At 39.6% G+C, this 21,908-nt stretch overlaps 1 protein-coding gene across 1 annotated transcript in view; it reads right to left on the bottom strand.

Annotated features, from left to right (window-relative positions):
* Window positions 1-21,908, bottom strand: part of Plcxd2 (phosphatidylinositol specific phospholipase C X domain containing 2) — a 44,528-nt gene that overhangs the window by 10,631 nt on the left and 11,989 nt on the right. The window contains exons 2-3 of the mRNA XM_026396466.2: window positions 6,897-7,357; window positions 1,182-1,423 (exon numbers count right to left, since the gene is read on the bottom strand). Of these exons, the coding sequence (XP_026252251.1) occupies window positions 1,182-1,423; window positions 6,897-7,357 (703 nt within the window). The remainder of the gene's footprint in view (window positions 1-1,181; window positions 1,424-6,896; window positions 7,358-21,908) is intronic.

Genomic DNA, 21,908 nt, shown 5'->3' with positions numbered 1-21,908 from the left:
AATTAATTCCACGAGGCAGACACTGTTATTCATCTTGTACATTCACACCTACTTCCTCTTAGGTACTTAGTTTGTTGTATGAATAAGTAAATAATGTTAATCTACAAGTTTACTAAAGATATGAGGAAAATGGTGCAAGTTCATGAATATACGTTATTTTTTAAAATTTATAATTCTGAATCCTCCAAAGAGATATCACACTGGATTGTTTGGTTCGAGCCAAGTACATAAATTCTAAGTTAAGAGTTACAGGCACACCGAAAGGGGTTTCTGGTTCTGTCCATAGTCTACAAAATCAGGAGCTTTCACCAAGAAAGAAAACTGCAGGTACTTCTTACTCTCTAAATTCCTGATTTACTGTTATCTGAACTCATGCTCTCCAAGCTCAGAAACAAACAAATAGGGACAAGTGTTGAATGAATATTTCACTATTTGAAATCTGAACTCACCATACGGAACTCAGGAACCAAACTGATTCTTGTGAATATCTTTTGTTACTCAAACATATTAGCTGGAATTGTGAGGGATACCCTATTGTTCAAATGTATTATTTACATATATATATATGTAAATAATACATCCATCTAAACCATCCTTTTCTTGCAACACCTGTCATTCATTGTATTCATTGGTGTCCAGGATAAAGAACATCATCTCCTACGAAATGATTGAGTGCTTCCTGCTTAATTGTACAGTCAGGCTTAATTCTTCCTTGAGGAAGTATTTGAAGCTATGTCATAGAACTTAGGACTCATGGTCCCCATGGAAGGGAGAAGAACAAATTCTTGATGGGCCACATCTGAATTCCTAGCACTCAGCAGAGTAGTTTGTGATTCATACCACTTCAATGAGTGAGTACCTGGGCTAACAGGACAGGGGCAGGGACATGATGAGGCCAGATGTCAGAAGTGATCAGACAGTGGCTTTGACGCAAAGTGGGTTGCCTTAGTATCAAAATGTAGAGAGTATTTGTGGAATAATGTATACATTTTAACGAAATGTTTAGGGTTCTTTTGGGCACTATTAATGCAATCCCCTTCAAATTCACATCTTATTTCCAACACTTGGTGTTTTTTAAATTTTTTTTTTAATCTCTAAAGTTTTACTTCGATGTATTCAGAAGAGAATCAAGGTAAATATGCTTTAAAAACCTAACACATGGGGTAGAAGCAAACTCTTACCTATGAACCAGGGTGTTCTTGAGGCCCCCCACAAGGCCTCGGGCGATGGTCTTCACTCTGGGGGTAAGAATTGCCTGGGAGACATGGAAGGAGCCCTGGGGGGCCCGCTCACTCAGGGTGGTCTCCAAGAAGAGGATTAGTTTTCTCACATTTGTGGTATTTGCCCAAGGTGCTGGAATCTTCTTTCCTGGCCACAAGAAGGAGTACTGCTTGTAGAAGGGACAGTGGTAGAAGATAAGAACCTGAAATGTTCAAAACCAAGAAAGGCAACTCATGAAAAAGCTGAATGCTAACTAACCCCTGGGATTTACACTGATTACTGGGAGGAAAGACAAATATATGTGGGAATGAAAAAAATTGTTATGTACATACTTTAAAAAATCAACGAGCAAAGATTTACTAAGCACTTCTATATGACTGACTCAAAGATTCTTTTATTTTTTTGTCATGAACAACTTTGGAAGTCTGGTAAAAATCACTGCCACCTTCTCAGAATTATAAATGAATATAAAATAAAATAAACAAGATCACAAAGGAAAATAAAATAGACAAGATGACAAAGGAAACCAATGATAAGAAAACAGATCTATGAATACATTAAGTACATTTGTAATAAATAAATGCATACCCCTCCTGATAAATTCATTGAATAAAATATTTTATTGTGAGTCTAGTAAGTCTCACAATTTGAGTTAGTGATGAGCACAAGTGAGGTTTTAAGATAGCTGCAATAACTGAAATGTGAGATGGACATCTATGGGGATAAAGTAATAAAGCCAACACCGTTGTGGGCCACTGCCTGTACTTATAAATGAATTTTCAGTTAAAGTTTAGTAAGAACAAATGTGTAATATTTTATCATCCAAATTCAGTCTTCTTAAATTATATCCATCCATACCCCCTTGGGAAATCTATGGACTTCAAGCGTGAAAACTCTCAGGTTGGGTTAGCTCATGTGGTTTAGAAGTTATGTTTCCTGTGTTCATGAAATTGACACCGAGCTCTTGGAGTTTCGATAAACACATTGAACTGATTTGTGAGTCTTTAGATTTTTAACTATGTGCCCTGACTCTGAATGAAATCATGCCTCCCAGTGGAGGAAGGGAATGTGCCACTCGAGACAGGGATGACTTCACAGAGGCAATGGGCCTCCAGTGGGACCACTCACAATGATGGTAATTTTGAAAATAATTAGCCAGTCATATCCACAGCATTAATTAGTGTCTGGGAGGCAGCTGTGGGACAGGGAATTGCTATTTCAATTGTCCCAATTCGGATCTCTGTGTAGGTTTCTAGAAGTAATATATTTCTTGCCATTTTGAGCTCCCATGATCTGCTAAAGGAAAGTTCTGGGGATGCAGGGTCCCTGGACTACAGTCCTCAGATAGCTGGCCTGGAGCCCAATCCTCCAGGCACCCAAGAACAAGGGCTTTGCAGTCCATCATGTTTCCAGTGTACATTTAGCTGGTGACTAAGGTGTTGACTGACTGTCCCAGAGGCCCAGAGCCAGCGAGTGCCAGGCTGCATGCACTAAGCAGGGTCATGGCTTGCTGTTTTTAATGGTTTTGAATAATGCTGACTGGCTGCAAATGATGTCTGTGGTAAACACGCCTTAATGAGGTTAATCACAGGCTCACAGTAAGCAGATTGCCTGGGAGATCTTGGAGGATTTCCTCCTGGCAATGGTATAATTGGCAAGTTTGGAAGGCTGGGGACTCCCAGAAGAGCTGCCCTGGGCAGTGGGCTGTGAGAGGGGGAGGAAGCTGTGCAGGCTTGTGTCAGGCCTGCCACAGGTCTCCCTTGACACCTGGCCCCTAGGCAAAGCATCCCAAAAGGACAGTGCTATCCTTTGTTCTGCTTTGAAAAGGTGCAAACAGTACAAATTTTGCAAGGGGGCTTCATGCTTTTCCTCAAGTGCCCTGTTGAGCAATGTGACCCTGAAGGTTTCAGGGGAATTTCTGCCCACAGTGGAGGCCAGCCTAAGCAAATCAGCTCTCATTCTACAAGATTTCAGGGGTGGAGTCTCTCGTCTGTGCTTTGCATCCTCTTCCCCACCTCATTCTGCTGCAGTTTTCTCTGAAACACTTTACCCTATAGCTCAGCAGCTCATGTTCGGTTTTCCTCTTGAGACAGTTTTAAAAATCTCATTTCCTTTAAGAACTATTCCTTGATTGACCGCCTCTTACTCTGAGTATTTCTTTACTGGGGGCCTTGGGAGGCAGATTTATGCTATATTCTACTTTTCATCTGATTTATTTAAAAAAATCCCTTCCTATGCTACAGAGCATTCAAGGTAGTCTTATCTTGTGTTTGCATATTAATTGTTTTGTATTTACTAGAGTTGTCTATTCCTACCTTCTCCATGAGATCATAAATACTTTGGAGATGTACATTCAATCTTCTGATTCATTGTACCCTCCGACCCCATATGCATGCCTGTGAGCTGTGACATACCTGCATGTTGAATGTATGAAATTTGACTAGATCATAGTACACTTTTTGATATTAAATTGCATAATAAAATATTCAGGGTTAAACACAAGGCAGGTCATTACATAGTGAATATTTAGAGTCTGACCATATTTAAAGTGGGAGCCCAATCCAGCACAGCAAAAAGACTGGTAATCCTCCTTGAGACTTCTTGTTTTAACTTTTAAAGACTCGGCACCAGTCACATGGGGAAGGAAGGAGCATAGGGGGATCCTGGGATTTAGACTGCCCTTTCTGATATGTCATCATAGACTCTGCGTAACTTTAGAGGTATTTGAGGTTGGATGACACAGTTAATTTATCCCATTCTTAAAAACCACAATGGACTTTCCTTCTGCTGCTAGAAATTCACTGTCCACACTATTTGTTATTCCTGAAGATACTTCTAACTCCTGCAGGTTTGTAGTCAATTTAGTTTGCAATACATCAGCCATTCAGAATATGAGCAGGGTACAAAATCCTGAACTTTTATTTGAACTCAAATTAACCTTACCTGAAACCCCATATCAAAACCTTTCCTTTTTTCTATTCTACTCTGGGACCCTCTGAAATTAGGGGCTTATTGATAAAAAAAAGCATTTTATTAGCAAAACAGATGAGAGCAGTTGTGAAATGATCAGGGAGCATGAGCAGCCCTCAGAGAGCAGCAGAAGCCATGGGAAGTCTGGAGCAGAAAGAACCTGTGATGGAATCCTGGCTCTTCACTCACCCACAATGTTTTCCTCCAGCAAGTTGCTCAATAAACCTATGCCTAGTTTCAGAATACTAATAAAGTACCTATCTCATAGTGTTGTTAGGAGGATCATGTGAGTTAATCCATATGCCTAGCACATAATAAAGGCTTAGGTGTTACTGCTATTATTACTATTATCTAGTGAAGTGAAAGAGAAACTCTCCGGGGATCAAAATCTCTCCAGGTTGGTTGGACCTGTGACTTTGAATATATATAAACTTGGGTTTGGGGGAGAGATGTGATAAATATTTGGCAAAATATCACAAAAGTTTTAGTGAGGAAAAAATGACTTAGACATATTTTAACAAATACTAAGATTTACCTCAATCAGCCTCTGTGGAGTCAAAACATTTAGCACTTGCCGTCAAGTCTTCTCATTGGTTTCCCCACTTCTGCCCTCTCCCCCCTGCCCCTGATGTTGTCCTAGCACAAGAATTGGAGGGATCCCATTAAGACCTGCATCAGGGCAAAGCTGTGCTCAGAACTCTCCCCTGTGTGACCACCGACTATCTCTCTGTCCTCTTCCTGCTCTTCATTACCTGCTTATTAGCTTCTGTCCCTGTTTTTCCTCAAAGATATCAGGGACACTCCTGCTTCAAGGCCTCTGTGCTGGCTGCTTCCTCTGCCTCCAAAGACCCTCATGTTTCACTCCTTTGAATGCAACCTTTTCCATAAATCTTCACATAGATTGCCCTGCTCATCCTATGCAAAACTCAACCAACCCACCCACACAGTCCTGGTTCCCAGATACCATGCTGAGCTTCTCCTTTTCCACAGTTCTTACCACTTTTCACCAACACATATTTATTACCTTTGTTCTATGACCTATCTCTACCCACTTGAATGAAAGCTCCACTAGGGCAAGGATCATTGTCTGCTTACTCACTGATAAGAATGGTACCTGGTACATACTGGTATTCAGTAAATATTTACAAATACAGGGGCTGGAGATGTGGCTCAAGTGGTGGCGTGCTTGCCTGGCATGCGCGGGGCGCTGGGTTCGATCCTCAGCACCACATAAAAGTAAAATAAAGATGTTGTGTCCACCGAAAACTAAAAAATAAAAATATTAAAAATTCTCTCTCTTTCTCTCTCTCTCTCTCTTTAAAAAAATTTACAAATACATAATCTTAATTTATTTTTTTTTAGTTCTCAGCGGACACAACATCTTTGTTTGTATGTGGTGCTGAGGATCGAACCCGGGCCGCACGCATGCCAGGCGAGCGCGCTACCGCTTGAGCCACATCCCCAGCCCAAATACATAATCTTTAACTTATTTTTAACTAAGTCTCTCCCTGAGTTCAAAAACATCTGTCTCTCTTAAGGATGTTTTGCTTTTTGCATTTATTAGGCAAATAAGCAACTTTGCTTTAAGGTACTTGCTTTTTTTTTTTAAGAGACTAAATTATTGGTTGCTTGATGTGATTTAGATATGAGGTGCTCCCCGCAAAATTCATGTGTGAGACCATTTGAGACCATTCCATTCTAAGGTGGAATGGTTGTATGGTGAGAGTTGTAACCTAACCAATGGATAAAAACATTGATAGGGATTACCTGGGTGGTAACTGTAGACAGGTAGGGTGTGGCTGGAGGCAGGTTTCTGGGGATGTACCCTTGGAGTTTTTGTCCCTGGTGAATGGAGCTCTCTCTGCTTCCCATTGCCATATTCTAAGCTGCTTTTCTCCTACCACTCCTTTTTCCCATGATTCTCTGTTTCATCTTGGGCCCAGCGGTATAGAGTGCACCGTAATCTCTGAAACTGGGAGCCCCCAATAAACTTTTCCTTCTCTTTAACTATCAGGCCTTGGTCACAGTGATGAAAAAGCTGATCAAAACACTGTTCTTTCCCTGAAGCTCTTCCCTGCTGCTACCATCCGTGAAACCAGAGTGGAATGTTTTTGAGTCCCACTTCCTTTGTCTGATTGTGTCCCTCATGGTCTAGGTTTGGAGGCTCTTCTGGAAACACACTCTCAGCAGGTGTGTTCAACAGGTCTTCCTTTCTTAACTCTGTCTGTGACCCAAATTCTATGAGGAGGGCCTGTAAAATAGTCATATTCCTGTGATGAATGACTTCATACAACTTTGTCAGCTAATACTGCTCCTTTTCACTCAATACCTTGGCAAGGGTGAGCTGCAGAGACCTGAGAGTGTGGGTTTAAAGCAGACCTCTGGGAAGATAGAATGGTAAGGACCTACTGGCCCATTTCACAATTTTGCCTCCGGCTAGTTCTGAGCAGGCGTTTCTGTCAATTTACGTGCCAAGCAGATTGCCAAACTTTAAATATTGGGCAGGGGTTAACCCAGTGAAATAGAGCTCAGGGAAGCTTTGCAACTATCCTAGAGCTCAGGAATCAATGTACCAAACAATTCCACACTTTCCAGCCTTTGAGCCCAGGGTTGAGCTGTTTTACAGATGAATACACAGGAAAAGCAGAAAGAGCTGCCTTCGTGCCCTGGACCGCTCGTCCCTCCTGTCCCTCCTTCCCGCCTACCTGGTACTTCTTCTCCCACAGGGTTTGCAGCGTCATGCTTTCCACACTGCAGGCTGGACACAACTTGTTTTCAAAGGCCTCTTGGATCCGGAGAACCAGGCATTTGTGATGCGCCTCATCCATAGCATAGAAGTGGTTAAAATCCAGGAAGACAATCTCTTTGGGGTGTTGTGTAAGGAAGGAGTCAATCTCCATCAGCCCATCCCAGACCTTGATGCCAAAAAGCCCATGGATAAAGTAGATCTCCTGGTCTGTGTCCCCTGGCTTGGAAGACACACGCAGGTCAAAGTAGCGGATCCCAGCTTCCAGCTGTTCCCGGAAGGTCAGGTTCTGAGTCACAGACCATTTCTTCATGAGCTTCTTCACCAAGGAGATCCTGGCAAGGCGTTTGATAGCCTGAGTTTGGTCAGGCCCCACGGGGGACTTTTCATCCACCCAGTAGCTGAATGAATCATGGGAACCTGGACAAGGCAATAAAAGGGAAGAAGACATGAGGTGGGAGCTGGGAGCATGGAGCCAACCCATAAGAAAACGACCGCAACAAAAATGAAGAACGCAATGTATGAAAACATTGTAAATGGATACTTGCAAGATTCTCCAAGCCTGCTGAGGATGAAATAAATGCAAATAAAAGCAATGCAGTCTTATTAGCAGCTTGTTAAGCCCAGGGTAACACTATAATTCTCACATATTGCTAGTGTGAGGTAAATTAATAAATACTCTACTGGAAAGCCATTTAGAAATATGTTGAGAAACAGTAGCTTTAAAATATTCATTTCCCTAATCCAGTAATTTCATTTCAGGAAGGCTGTGTGGAGGGAAGAAACTCAAATATTAGGAAATACAAAGATGGTTGCTGAAGAATATCCAAACACAGAAACTGGAGGTTGCTTAAGTGCCCCTCAGAGAAAAATGCTTCATGGTGGCACATACACTTTATTTACGCTGTCACTGAAACAAAGGGCAGGAAAACACTGTGTCTAGGTAATGCTGGGATAGGCATTTTAATTTTAGGAAATGTAGAATTTAAAGAATTGGTCCCCTTTTTGTGCTTTTAGAATATAAAAGATAAATAAAATTTAAATATTATGTACATGTGCCATTTTACTATTGTAAAAATCTGAGTCAGTAGGGATGATTTCTTGACAGATCAAATAATCTGATGCACTGAACACAAATTAGTGATCTTGTACTCTTTTTTAAAAACGGATATCTTGATAGTTGAAATTGCTATTCAATGGTTCCACTACATATTCTATTCCTCTGCCTTAAGAACAAGAGGGTAGGAATCCTCTTAAACACTGAAATTATTTTGGTATAAAGTATAAGTGACTGTGATCTGTGTACTTCTGACTATGGTAAGAAATTATTTTACTAGTAAATATTTCAGGTGAAATTTTAACAATTATTTTTAATTTGTCATTCCTTTCTGTCCATTGTCAGTCTTTATCCTGTTTATTATCTATTAACTCATGTGGCAGGATAATTTGTTTAGGGCTGTTCCTGGCTTTGAGGCTGGGGACAACACAGAAGTTGACAAATCTAGGAGGAAAACGTCCTCGTTCTGACACTACTAACCACGTCCCTACCAAAAACACCCACATGAGAACCGAAATTCTTGTATTTGTACTAGTTCATTGTCACATGCTTTCTATTTTACTAAATTTTAGAGTAGGAACTTCATATATAATATTAATTTTTTTATAAAACTCCACTGTTTTATATTATTTTGCATTCTCTTGAAAAGAAATCATCTTGCATTGGCTTTACTATTTTATCATCTCAGAGATAAAGTGAACAAAAGAAAATCAGGTGACAGATGATGCTCTATTTTTATGCAGCATCTAGAACATGGAGGGGATTCAATAAGTATTAAGAAAAATCATATTTATTAATCCTTAAGCAAATTGAATTTTGCAAGTGAGAAAATTACCAGCATATTTCAGATAAAAAAAATTACCCATTACTGATAGAAATGTGGAGCAAGTCCCTTCGGATCTTCCGCATTGGTTATCATTGTTAATAAGACTCACTGGATACTTGCCTAATGCTCTGCTTCCTTTGGCTATACAGAAACAAGAAATTTTTATATCTCCTCATCGAGAGATTTATTACAAATACCTTATATACGGGTGGTGAACAGCCAGTTCTCTTCTTTCTAAATTGTATTAAAAGCCCAGCTGTTCAGGATGCAGTGTGTAATACAGCACAAGGCACATATTGAACTTAATTCTTCCCTGGGCATCTGGGAATAGCCATTATCCAAGCACAGAGGAGAGACACATCCCCGCTGGGGTTCATTTGTTGATGCTGAGCCCAGTTTCAACTCCAGAGGGAGATGTGCTAACAACCTCCAACACTCTTCTCCATGTCTGAGGACTGTGCAGAAATGTGACAACCAAGGGACCCTAGGGGCCGTTTCTGAACATGCAGGGTACCCAGCTCATCCCATAGAAGAGAGAACAGGCATAGTCCCCTTGAACACTGAGTCTCTCTTAACTCTGCTCCTTTATCATTTCTCTGGTTCATCTCATCCTTTCTGACATCCTGTGCTTGGTACCTACTCCCCAACCTGACAGGATAAGATGATGGACAGGTTGTTTGCTGAATGTTTTATAGTGGCTGTCCTGCCTAGGCTGACAACAGTCAAAAGCAACCATCACTCAATAGCTACCATCAATATTTTTGTCTATTTATTTTTTTTTCTAGACAGCTTTTGCCTATTACAGAGTGAGTTACATAACTCATGCACTTAACTACTTTGTGAAAAAACAGGCTCAAAATGACCTCCCCCGTGTTGTGCAGACAGTATTTACAATGTAAAGCAATCTGCAAATAGTACTTATAAAAATCCTTACATTTTACAGTGTAAATTCATTACATTCCAAATTCATTATCAAAATTTCTTGCCTTCTTCTCTTTCCAGGGAAGTTATTTTACTCTTTAAAAACAGTCTACAACAAGAGCGATTCCCCCACTTGCTCTGGGATACATGAATTAAATTCATGTATTCCCCAGAAAAGAAGAAATATGACTCTGCTCATTAGTCCTTGACTTCTTCTTTAAGAGAATGGCTGCATGGGCTTTGCTAAGGACAGCAGTTCCATGCATTCTGGTTTGTTTAATGACAAGGCCAGAAAACAGTTTAGGGGCTCATCCTCTGTGAATTCCTGCCGATGAAAGCTTTTTCACTGCTACTACCCAGCACTGACTGTCATCTTTACTGGACTCTCTATGTCTGCTTGTCTAAAATGGACTTAAATGGTGCTCTTCTAGTTAACACAAAGCACTTTCCCTCTTCTGGCTTGCCCTCAACACTGCTGTCTTGTCTTCCCTTTCCCTCTTGTGGTCAAATTAACCCTGCCAACCAGGCTTGCTGCCTTTTCCTGCTCTGATCTGTTATTCACTCCTCACCATCTAAGTCTTCCTTCCACCCTTTTATTGTTGATCCTGACAACTTCTAATCAACCAAATAGTTTTATTCTTCTTGGCTTCTTTGAGGTCTTGCCAACCTAGCTCTTTTCTGGAGCCTTCCATTGCCTTGAACTCAGTGATAGGGCTGAACATTCCTGGGCTTCTTATTCTTCCTTCATCTCTGTCCTATTTCTTTTGCTTGCTCCTCTTCCTCTCTTATTTCCAAATTTAAATGTTTTCCAAGGATATGTTCTCTATTTTCTCCCTTTTCCCACTTCAGAGATTACACACCTCCCAGTTGACCACAGCACTTGTTACGTAGGTGACACCAGAAACTTCCTTTCTAGCTCAGACTCCTCTAAGTGTGGTCCTCCATCTGGCAGCTTGCACACAAGACAAATTACATATTTCCTAAGTCAGCAATTCACACTGTTCCTGTCACCCCTGCAAAGTGCCTTTCCTGAATTCTGGCCAATAAATCACCCAGTCACACTTGAGATCTTGGATTCTATTTGAATTCTTCCCACACCCCAGTTCCCTTCTTCCAACTAGTTATCGAAATTTTACACTTGACCTTTGCAACAAATATCAAACGTGTCTCTTCCCTCGACCTTTGACTGCTGCTCTTCATTAATAGACTCATTCCTTGTCAAATAATCAGGACTAAAAGGACCCTTAATCCTTTCACTCCAGCCGCTCTCTAATTTGTTCATATCAAAAGGTAGTGATTTTAAGGCACAGCTATGATTATGACACTTTCCTCCTGTCTCCCAAATCAGGTTCAAAAATCTGAAACTGGGAGTTAGGACTTTCTCCAATATGGCTCCAGTGCCTCATGGCCTCATCCTTCCCCAGACCTCGCTATGCAGCCTGGCATCCTTGGAGTGCAGTACACCTAGAAAGACAGATCTCTTTCTGGACTCTGTTTATTCTCATTTTCTGCCACCCTTTGTAAAATATTCTCTCATCCCAAATCTGTCCATATCTCCTCCCCAGAATTTACAGCCCATATTAAATTGCTCACTTCATATCTCTTTTCTTATCTGTAAAATGGGCACAAAAGTACCTGTTGTCATAGAATTGTGAATATTCTAATACATGCCAAGTTCTTAGGTACACGCTGACACACAGGAAGTGCTGGACTATCATGATGTGCATTATTAACCAGTCTATTTGTTAGAAACCAGAGGGCAAAGGACTTATCAACTGAAGCTCCTTATCCTCAATACTGAGGTTCTGGAAGGTGTTCTTTTTTTCTGTACTTGACTCATTGTTCCTCACAGTCTTATTGGTTGACATACAGAGGACAGATTAGCCTGCATTTTATTGAACACAGCTAACATTCTCTAGTCACAGACTAAGCTGTCACAACCACTTCTAAAATCTTATCATTTCATTTTGCTACTTTCTGATCACAATTACTTTTCCTCTGCCTCATTTCAACTGCAATTTTACATTTCCCACCAATCCCAAAGTCCAGTACTGGATTTTCTTAATCCTTCAGCTTTTTTCTAAGGCCATTCAGTTACCATTGTCACCTGCAGGGTTAGTAATTATAACTATCTGAAAGCTGTTAGGATCACTGCTAAATCATATTACTGTCTTCACATAAATCATGTGCACAGCCCCAAGATGCACATGGAAATATTAACATGACATTTTCTAACAACATTTTTTTTTAAAGAAGGAAAGGAAAGAAGAAGGGTCATTTAAAAAAAAAACTTTATTTTTATTTGTTTATTTTTATGTGGTGCTGAGGATCGAACCCGGTGCCTCACGCGTGTAAGGCAAGCGCTCTACCACTGAGCTACAGCCCCAGCCCATAACAAATTTTTTGATTAACAGCAAATGTTTTTCTCCTCTTCTGTAAGTTTTAGGAAACAGTAAGCATCAAATATTATTAGATCACTATTTTTCAGACTTTTCTCCTCAGGGATTTTTGCTGTCATCTGAAGACTAATTGTATAAGTAGTAAGATATATGAACATAAGTCCTTCCTTAATACTCTATAATCCTAGGACCACTTTTAGCTATAGAAAAGTAAAGGTTTCTTTTTCTCCCCTCCATTTTCTGGAAATTTAGTTTTCTTTTTATTTACACAGTTATTATTCTTTTTTCTTTCTATTTTCTTGGACCATCAATAGCCTATTCAATACAATTTCTTCTTCCTCTCTATGCATACCAACCTCTGGATAATGTGTGTAAAGACACTTTGTAATAGAAAGCAGTGATCCATAACCTTAGATGTTAGAATCATTCAGAGGGAGTTTTCAAAAAAACACAACCCCACCATGATCCCATCTGGAATCTCTCTGGAGTGGGAGCTCCCCAGATGATTCTCTTGCATTCCCAGGCTTGACATCCATGGCCATAATACAAGCTTATCTTTCCTAACAAGTTCATTGGTTTCTGTATGTGGCTTTCTTAGGTTGCTCATCTAGTGATTTCAATTCTCCAAATAACAAGATTGCTTTTCCTGTATTGAGATAGATGCTCTCTTTGCCATCCCTTTGTCTAGGAATGCCACATTCAATGAATAATCACAGCTTTTAAATGGAGAAAAAAGATATTGGGAGACCTGGCTTTCCTTACTGTATCTTCTAGGCAGTGATTAGAAGAGGTTGCTTGAGATTAATAGGGACCTTTGGGATGTGTGTTTGGTTGGAGAGTTCAGAAGAAAGTCACTGGGGCAGCAAAGCCCTGAGGAAAGAGAGTTATTGTGGAAAGAGGCTCCAGGATCTTTGTTTGGAGCTACAATTATTTCTTCCTGGACACCACTGGGGCACAAGAAAATCTAAGAGGCCAACAGCAAGAAAGAAGGTGACCCTGTGAGTTGCAGGGACAATCAGTTTGCTCTTTATCTGGAGCGCACATTGCTGCTTAATTCTTTCGCAGGTTTGTTACTTGGGGATTAGAAATCTCAAGTGAGCATATGGCAGTTTTTAGTTAAAACACTTTCATTACCCATTTCTCGAAAATTGGAATAGTAGCCATTTTCTGAACGCAATTAGAAAGAACTTAAGGTGAGCTTCTTGGGAACCTGATTTCTAAATAAAATGAAAAGAATTCAAATCACACACTCTGTATCTAAAATGATCCACTGCGTTACAACACAGTGGCCCATCAGAACATGTGGTAATCATACTCAAAGCCATGAAGGGAGGAATGGGGCGGGAGTTCAGGGAAACTTCTTTACCAAATCTCTGGAAGGCATACAGGGAGGTAGGGGTGGTGATCCCATGTCAAAGAACTCATCACATGACATGTTTAAGAATCTCTCTGTCTCCACCTTCCTCTAGTACTGCTCTGCTTTGCTGAGCCTTCAACTTTGAAGTCCATTCACCTTTCCAGGCTGGCTCATGGACCCCTTCCTTGACTGGGTGCCTCTCACCATTCAGAGTAACTGGCCTATTAGCATTGACATCACAAAAATTAGTTCTTGGGGAGAAAATTTTTACTCTGATGCACAGATATGCATAAGGTACATAAATAGATACATAGTACATCTGCAGTATTAAAATTTCACATGGGGGTTGCCATCAGGATAGGGATGTTTAAAAAGAATGCTGAGCAGAGTGATAATAAACAAAAGGCTGAGAAACAGTGCCCTAGACTGAGCCCCTGGCTTGTCTGGCCTCACCTCTGAGACTATGCCTCTTTTTGTCCTTATTGGCATGTTTCTCAAATCCCTCCAGCAATTGTTTCCCACTGGACCTCCATCCATAGGTGACCAATTACCAAGAAGTTCTATTCTCATTTTCTGCCCCAGAACACTAGAAGGCTGGGAACCTTTCAGTTCTTCTCTTCTAGTTATCTCTAAGGTATTCCCAGTTGTCATCTCTGGGACCAAGAAGTCATTTCTCAGCCCCAAAGGATCCAGACTAGCAGTCTAAATATATCAGCTTAGGAAGCAGAAATTTACAAATGATGAGCCCTGAGACTAATTTAGTGAACTACCTCAGCTCGGAAGAAGCTAAGTGGAGAGTTCTCACAGTGGTTAAGAGCATAGGGTCTGGTACCAGGCTGCTTGAATTCCTAACCTACTGACTAGCTACATAACTGAAATACTGTGTTTTGTTTCCTCATCTGCAAAATGGGGATAACATCAGTACTAACTTCACTGGTTTATTGTGAAGACTAAATGAATCAAGTCAGGAAAGAACTTGGAAGATTCCCAGGCCAACAGAATGGGCTCAAACATAACCTATTATTAAAGAATTTGTCATCTTCTACTTGGATGATACTATCAGAGAAATAAATAATTGAAATTTCAGTAAATATTTATATTTAGGTACTGTCATGACAATTAACATTTAGAGCTGGGAAAAAGAAGTCTGAAGTTTAAGTGATTTATTTTAGGTTAAAATCAATATTGAAGGAAGCAACTTCAAATCACAGTATTATACAATTAAAGTTTCTATTAGCACTAAAACAAAACTTATAAATGATGTCCAGTCTATTTCTAGGTCCATAATTGGAAATAATCATGATTTGAGAGTGTAGGAAAAAAAGTTCCAAGAATGTTCTTGAACCTTTTTTTAAAAATGATAGAATCAGACATCTGCAAGGGATTTAAATATAAAAAATAGAAAAACAAATCTAACCTATTGAAAAAAAAACATGTTGGATAGAAGATTTTTGGAGAGTAAAAGTCTATATAATACATTATTTAAAATGGAAACAAACAAACAAAAAAACCCAGTAATGTCTTTCCAGCTTATGGGTTGAAAAAAGCACCCTAACAGTTTTCACAAGTATCATTAAAACACTCAAAACATCTCTTCTGGATTTATTTTGAAGAACAACTTTTCTGTATTTTCTCAACATGCTTTATCACTTCCTGTTTTTCTTTGCAAGTATGGATTTTTGAGGCTTCTTGACTTTGCCCATTTTATTCACAGTCTTTTTGCTTTTTTTGGAAGACATTTTCACTTAATAATGTGATAAGTTGAGAGCACTAATGCAGAACTCCAGTCTACTGGGAAAACAGCAGAATAAGGATGCAACACATTCTCCACCTTCTGGCCTGGATGCACCTGCAACTTAAATGTTTTAGTTAGCTCATGCAAGTAAACCGACTGAAATGAGGTTTTTTAAAAAAATTCAGACAGTGAATTCCCAGTAAAACATAAGTGTTATAGCAAATGTATAGATAGGTAGAGTTTGGATAGTGAGGGGTATCTATACAGCTGTTTAGAACTAATGTTCTTTCAATGAAAGTATTTGTGTGCATGTCTATATGTATATGTATAAAACTGGCCCATTTGAAATGAAATCCAAAAAAAAAAACCCCTATTATTTACGGGAAAAATACCACTTTTTATTTATTTGAAAAAGTATCTTTAAGAGAATTGAACAAATCTATTTCTCTAAAATATTTGATAGAACTTCTAATAGATATTATTAATTTTTCTCTAAAAACATTTTAGAGGCAAATATTACTCTAGGACCATTTTTGATAGGGTCACCTAAGCACTACATAAACCCCATATTTTTATCAGGACTTAATCATATTATTTTTGTAGAAATTAAGATGGTGTGTTCCATTACAAGTTTGGGCTAAAAACATGTACTTGACATGCATATATTTTCTATTATAAATAGAGAGTTCCATTAGAGTTTCTCTATTTTATCAGTCTGAATTTTAGGTTTCTTAATTTGTACTTTGCATATTCTTTTCCTGGCTGTTAGCCTACACCATATGTGTTGTGGGAGGCCAGAGTAATACAGGCAGTTTGGGGAAAAAAAAATCACCTGGTACAGTAGATTTTTCAGTTACCCACTGAAGCTGATGCTGCACAAAACTGGACTGAATGTTAAATTTATTTCTTCTAAATTAATGTAAAATACACACAGTAAGTACAAATTCTATATTGTGAGCAAATTAAGATTTTAGTTGCAAAGACCCTGCCCAGTGCAAAAACAACAACAACAAAAACAGGCCAAAGACCAAAAACTTGCTCACACTTTAGTAAAGCTAGGTCATTCATATGATGCTGGCTACCAGGAGGTGTCTGGGCAATAGCAAAGGCTCAAGTGGCCTGGAAGATGATCAATGCAGACAGCAGAAGAGAAGGCTACACTGTGCTATAGAAAAGACATTAAGTGTGTAAGTCCAAGAAAGAGAGTAATTTGCTCCTATCTCTTAAGAAGGTAAAGAAAGGAGAACACATCCCAAATGGAATTGGAATCAGAAACTGAGAGGCTCAGTAGGACAATGGCTCTACCTCATACTGTCAGTCCAACTTTGAGTTTCAGAGATGATGGCCTGGTTGCTTATTAAGCAATTTTAAAGGTTTTTTTTTTTTTCCCTCTGAGAGAATAAAAGGAATTCATGCTTTGATTTACACAGAGAACAGAAGATTCTGTCTTCACAGACTTTCTATTAAAATAATCTCTCAACAATATTTTTTAGAAAATGGACTGGAAAATGAGATTTAGTCTTCAATGTTATCTCGCTAAAAGTGCTTCATTTTAGTGACTTATGATTTTTTTAGAAGTTGAAAAACAAAAATCAAATGTACTAAAATGAAGGCAGTCAAACATTCCCACTCAAAATCATTTGATTAAAAAATCTGGCAATTTTCCCAAGGTTTGGAGAGATTATTGTTGACAAATGACTAAATTTACAAATGACTCCAAATGTCTCATTATGTGTCAGTCAGCAAGTGCAATTAAGGCATTTCTCACTCATTTGGGCACAGCTCACTCTCTCTGCATGAGTGTGCACTCAGATTAGGTGGTGACAAGAACTACGTGGGCCACATCTGAGGCCCTTCAGAGAGCACTAGTCCAGCTGGGCTCCAGGTTGCTGGTGGTCAGGCCCTGACCCCAGGTGGAGGCCCTCCCTTCCAGTGTTTTCCTGACTCAGGACAGGGGCCAGCTCTGTTGGACTGGGGGCTTTCAATTATGTCCTTGTGAAGGGGCACACAAGCAGAGCAGGAACAGAGAGAATCGGTCTAGCAGGGATGTAAAAAAACTGCAGGAACAAACCACAAATCTGGGGCCAGTTAATGCAGATTTTTACCCATGACTTCTTACAAAATGGGCATGTTAAAAAACAAAAATGCTCTCTTGAATGTGCATAGTAAATGCCTTATCTGGAAAAGAACATGTGATAAGAGAAAACAAGCCATTTCTAATCCCCATTCTCCTCTAAACAGAGTGAATCCTGGTAACTGCAGTATCTTCTGTTTGCTAAGCACAAGCAAAATATTCGTCTGTGGCATTAAGAGCTTTTGACACACTTGAACCGGTATTAATAACTGGGTAGTTCACACAAGTTTGGATTCAGAAGCTTGGAAACACCTAAGCAGCTCTGGGGAGGAAGGGGAGAGAAGCCCACCCACTAGGAGTAAAGGATGAGGAAACTGAGACTGGAAGTGGGGCAAAGAAAGGGGATCTGATAGGGGGATGCAGGACGAAGGAAGCAGAGTCCCAAGAAGAGACAAACCGAATGCAGAGTTCTCATAGATGCAGTGCAATTTCACTTCTGTGTTTCTCACTAAAAGATGAATGAATATTTTTAAAGTGACAATTTAAAAGGGTGCCCTGTTATTAAGCTGTCTGAAGAACACAGGTGTCTCAATCCAACTCTGTTTTGAGGCCCCATCCCACCAGAAGCTCTGCTTTCTCAGATCTTCCCTCCTGGCATTGTCTCACCTGGTACCTGGACAAAATTCTACAGGCAGAGGCCAATCTAGCTGGGGAAGAGGGTTGTACTACCCAAAGGGGAGAAGAAGGTAGAAAAGTGTAAGGGGAAGCCCTTGTTTGTTTATTTATTTGGGTGTACTGGTATTAGAACCCTCTCACAGGGTCCAGAAGTATAAACACAGGTAAGCAAGATGTACAGAGTTGGGGGCATTCTAAGGAGAAATCAGATGTACAAAATAGAGGAACAAAAGAGCACAGTAGAAAATGAGATGAACAGCAGGAATAGCATTTCACGAATACTACAGCAATAGCCAAAAAATGCATTATTCAGTTAATCTGCACAAATAGGAGATCTTCAAAAATGAGGCAGGGAATGTCTTTTCATTAGTTGACTCAACATTCATAACCACAAAAGGAGCCCAGCTGGAGCTTTACTCTGCCCAGAGGAGCACTCTGGTGGCTTAGAATGAGGCAGGTCTGCACCACCAAGACCAGGGGCTCCAGCTCTGTGGCTCCACAGCTATAAATGACTCTGATGAGGAGCTTTTTATAAATAATGCATGCCTCGTCTCATGTACTGTGTGTGCCTTATTTCAAGGTAACAGATTACCAGAAAGGGAGATCGAGCTACTGGGACTCAGAAGTGAGGCCTGCAAACTCTGAGCAGTCTTTTAAAATCTGCTCTGGAAGGACAATAATCTACATAAACCTTTCTGGGACTGCTGTACCTGAACATGTATTTGGATAACAGAAGCCAGCCCATTTCTTCCTTTACTTTTCCCGGTTGTGTAACAAAAAGATGGTGGCCCCTTTGTTGTGTTTCTCTCACCCCTCCCTCCATACCATTTATACACCATCGAACTATTTCCTGCAATTCTCCAATAAGGGGGTGGAAGATACAGATGGAATGGCCAGACTCTACACTTGCACTGACATTTAAAGGTCAAGTCTCCTTGTATCATAAATAATGATATTTTCCTCCCACATGTACAAAAGGGATAGCTCTGAGAGCTACTGGGGCGGGGGTGGTGGTGGGGAAACCTTTGAAAGTTCCCTGGGCTAAAAAGATTCGATTTACTGCAATTTTGCCGAATGCTTTACCTGTGATAGCTTATGTCATAAAGAGTTGAAGAAAATTAAAGGATGAATCCATCCAGCTATTGTTTTGTACCTCTATTTTTATCGATTATAATACGGTTTGCTTCACAATAAATTAAGATTCCTAAAAGAACTGGAACAATGACATAAATAGGACCTAGTTTTCAAAAATTTTCCTTCATATATGGTGTTTTATTCTTTTTTTAACTGCTAGACCTTTTGTGCTAGAGATCAGGTGTTATCTCTGAGTTTCTATCTGTGGGAATACCATATGGCCAAGTACCACTGAAACTTCCCTGTTTGAAAGAGAAATTGTTTTGGAGGAACCACATATTCAGCATGCATTTCTTCAAAAATGGTCTCTTCTTTTCTTTGCCTCCAGTGCCCATGGAAGCTTTTCCACCTAAGAACTAAAAGACACTCGGTTTCCCTCCCCAATGTTTGTACCTCATATTTCTACATTAACATGCTGGTGACCCCTGGCAGGGGCTCTTGTCTGAAACTAACTAAAACAACTTCAGTTTGTTGAATGTTTTTAATCACATGCCAGGCTGGGCATTTTATTTACATCATCTCATCTGATCTCTCCCACAATCCTGCAAGGCAGTGGTCACATGCCTGCATTTTATAGATGAGGAAACAGAGTCTGGGATTAGCTCAGGGTTGCAAAGATTCCAAGTGGCCACCTAGGATAGATATCTGGGTCTGTCAGACTCAAATCCACATAAAGATTCTCTAGGGATAACATAATTTCTTCTATATCCTTGCTGATTAAGTAAGTCAAATACATGCTCATTTACTTTTGATAACACCCAAGGTTTTTCTTTAGAGCTAAATGCCTGGCCCTCATCCCAGTACAGAGAAAATTGACTAAAGCTATTTAAATTTTGTAAAGACTGGAAGAATTTCTATATAGGGACACAGGAGGGCACTCTAACCTTCTTTCAGCTGAGTAAACATTTCCTTTGTAATTCCACTGCTCAGAACCTTGGTCCCAGTGCTGGTTCTGCTTTGGTACTTATTTAAACTTGGGTTTGCAAATTCATACTCGGAGCTCAGTTTCTCCATTTCTAAACTTAGGAAGGTAGATAAAATAAGCCTTAGGGTCTCTTCTATCCTGAATTGGATGCTTCCAGTTTATTAACTACTCATTAAAGGGATTTATGACCCTATTTATCAAGGACTATTAACGATTGCAAAGAAATGTCTCTTTCATACTTACCACACTTAAACTGAAAATGTGCTTTAGATTTAACTCATCGTATATACAAAAAAAAAAAACCCCTCAAATCATTTCCAAAACAGGTTGTTATTTCTTTTTTGATCATCCAGAATTTCATTAAATTGCTGGAAAAATTCTTTCCTCTCCTCCAGATTCACAGTGACATTTTCCTGTCCACTGACGCTGGGTCTTCCCTACATTGCATTGGCTGGAAGCTCGTTGCTTGTTTAGTTTCTATGTCACAATTTCCTTTACTCTAAAGGCTGGGGCTCACTACTTTGTGGGCATTTTTAATAAGATTTATCATGGGGGCTTTGAGAAGATAATTCACCTTTGTTATCATGAAGATTGGCTGAAATATTTCACAGTGCAGGGTTATTTTAAGATTCATTTGACAAACTGAAGAATAACCAAGATAGAAAGATGCTTTTCAGCAGATCCCCTCAAGGACAAGAAGGGTCTTTCTTCCTTCCTATAAATGAACGGCTAAGCCCAGTGCTCTGACAGAGGAAAGGGAAAAGGGAGGAGGGAAAATACAATAAGTCACAGTCTAAATTACATGGAATGATAGGTTTAAAGGAAATTTGTACATTACACTCAGCAGGGACAGTGAGTAGAAACACACCCACTCTCAAAGACCAGTATTCTGAGGAGCTTGCCCACCTGCTAATGCCTCATGCTGATTTTTTTGTACAGAGGCAAAAGATTTTTCCTCTGCTAGAGCCTTGCTGGATGATTACTATACAGACCACTTAAACCAGTAGGCTGCTTTTGTTGCAAGTCAATAAAAAGCCTCCTAGATGTCTGGTCTTAAAAAAAAAAAAAAAAAAAAGAGAACACTTGTTCAGCCAGACCAGGTCAGCAGGAAGTCCTTCAAACATAACCATCCTCATGGGTGCTTCAGCAGAAGAGCCCTGGCATGGAAACAAAGCCCTCCGATTAAAAGAATACTGCCTTTTATTATAACCAACTAAAAGTGCTGAAGTTATAGCTGAATACTAGGTCAATTTCCAACTCAAAAAATGTCCTTTATTTAAATGCAATTAAATAAATTTGGTAAGGCTAATCTTCAGAATTCTAGAATTATTATCAGGACTTTTTCATCTGTCTAACTTCTCTGTGCCTCAATTTCTTCATCTGTAAAATGGGGTTAACAAGAATACCTACATCACTGGGTTATTATAGGATTAACAGGGTTTACATACATCAAGTAAAGCAATCTTGGACACCTATACAAGTGTGATTAAGAAGACTATTCTTTAACTTTTGTTATTACTATTATTGTAGTTTTCTTATTTTAAAAGCCTTAGGACACCTTAAGATTTTTCAATGCTGTTACAAGATTGTGTCTCATCCTAGGCATTATTACTTGCTTTCTTAACTTACCTGAAAATATCTGTTTTTTATGCATAAGTCCTTTGTAGACATTTCAAGATTCCATGTCTCTCTCTTCCTTGCCTCTCAGACTACCTCCATTTTTTCCATAAGGTACTCACTCTGAGCCAGACACCAATTGTACAGAGAAGACAAAACACTGCTGTGCCTAGCAGAGAGACTGAACAGTCCTGGTGGGTGACACTATCCCACCTGTAAAGGAGACATGCATAGAAGTCCATTCTGAGCTG

This window comes from Urocitellus parryii, chromosome 2 (assembly GCF_045843805.1).
Source record: "Urocitellus parryii isolate mUroPar1 chromosome 2, mUroPar1.hap1, whole genome shotgun sequence".
NCBI classification, from domain to species: domain Eukaryota; kingdom Metazoa; phylum Chordata; class Mammalia; order Rodentia; family Sciuridae; genus Urocitellus; species Urocitellus parryii.
The sequence above is the reverse complement of the archived record's forward strand: the minus strand, read 5'-3'. Positions and strand labels throughout refer to the sequence as shown.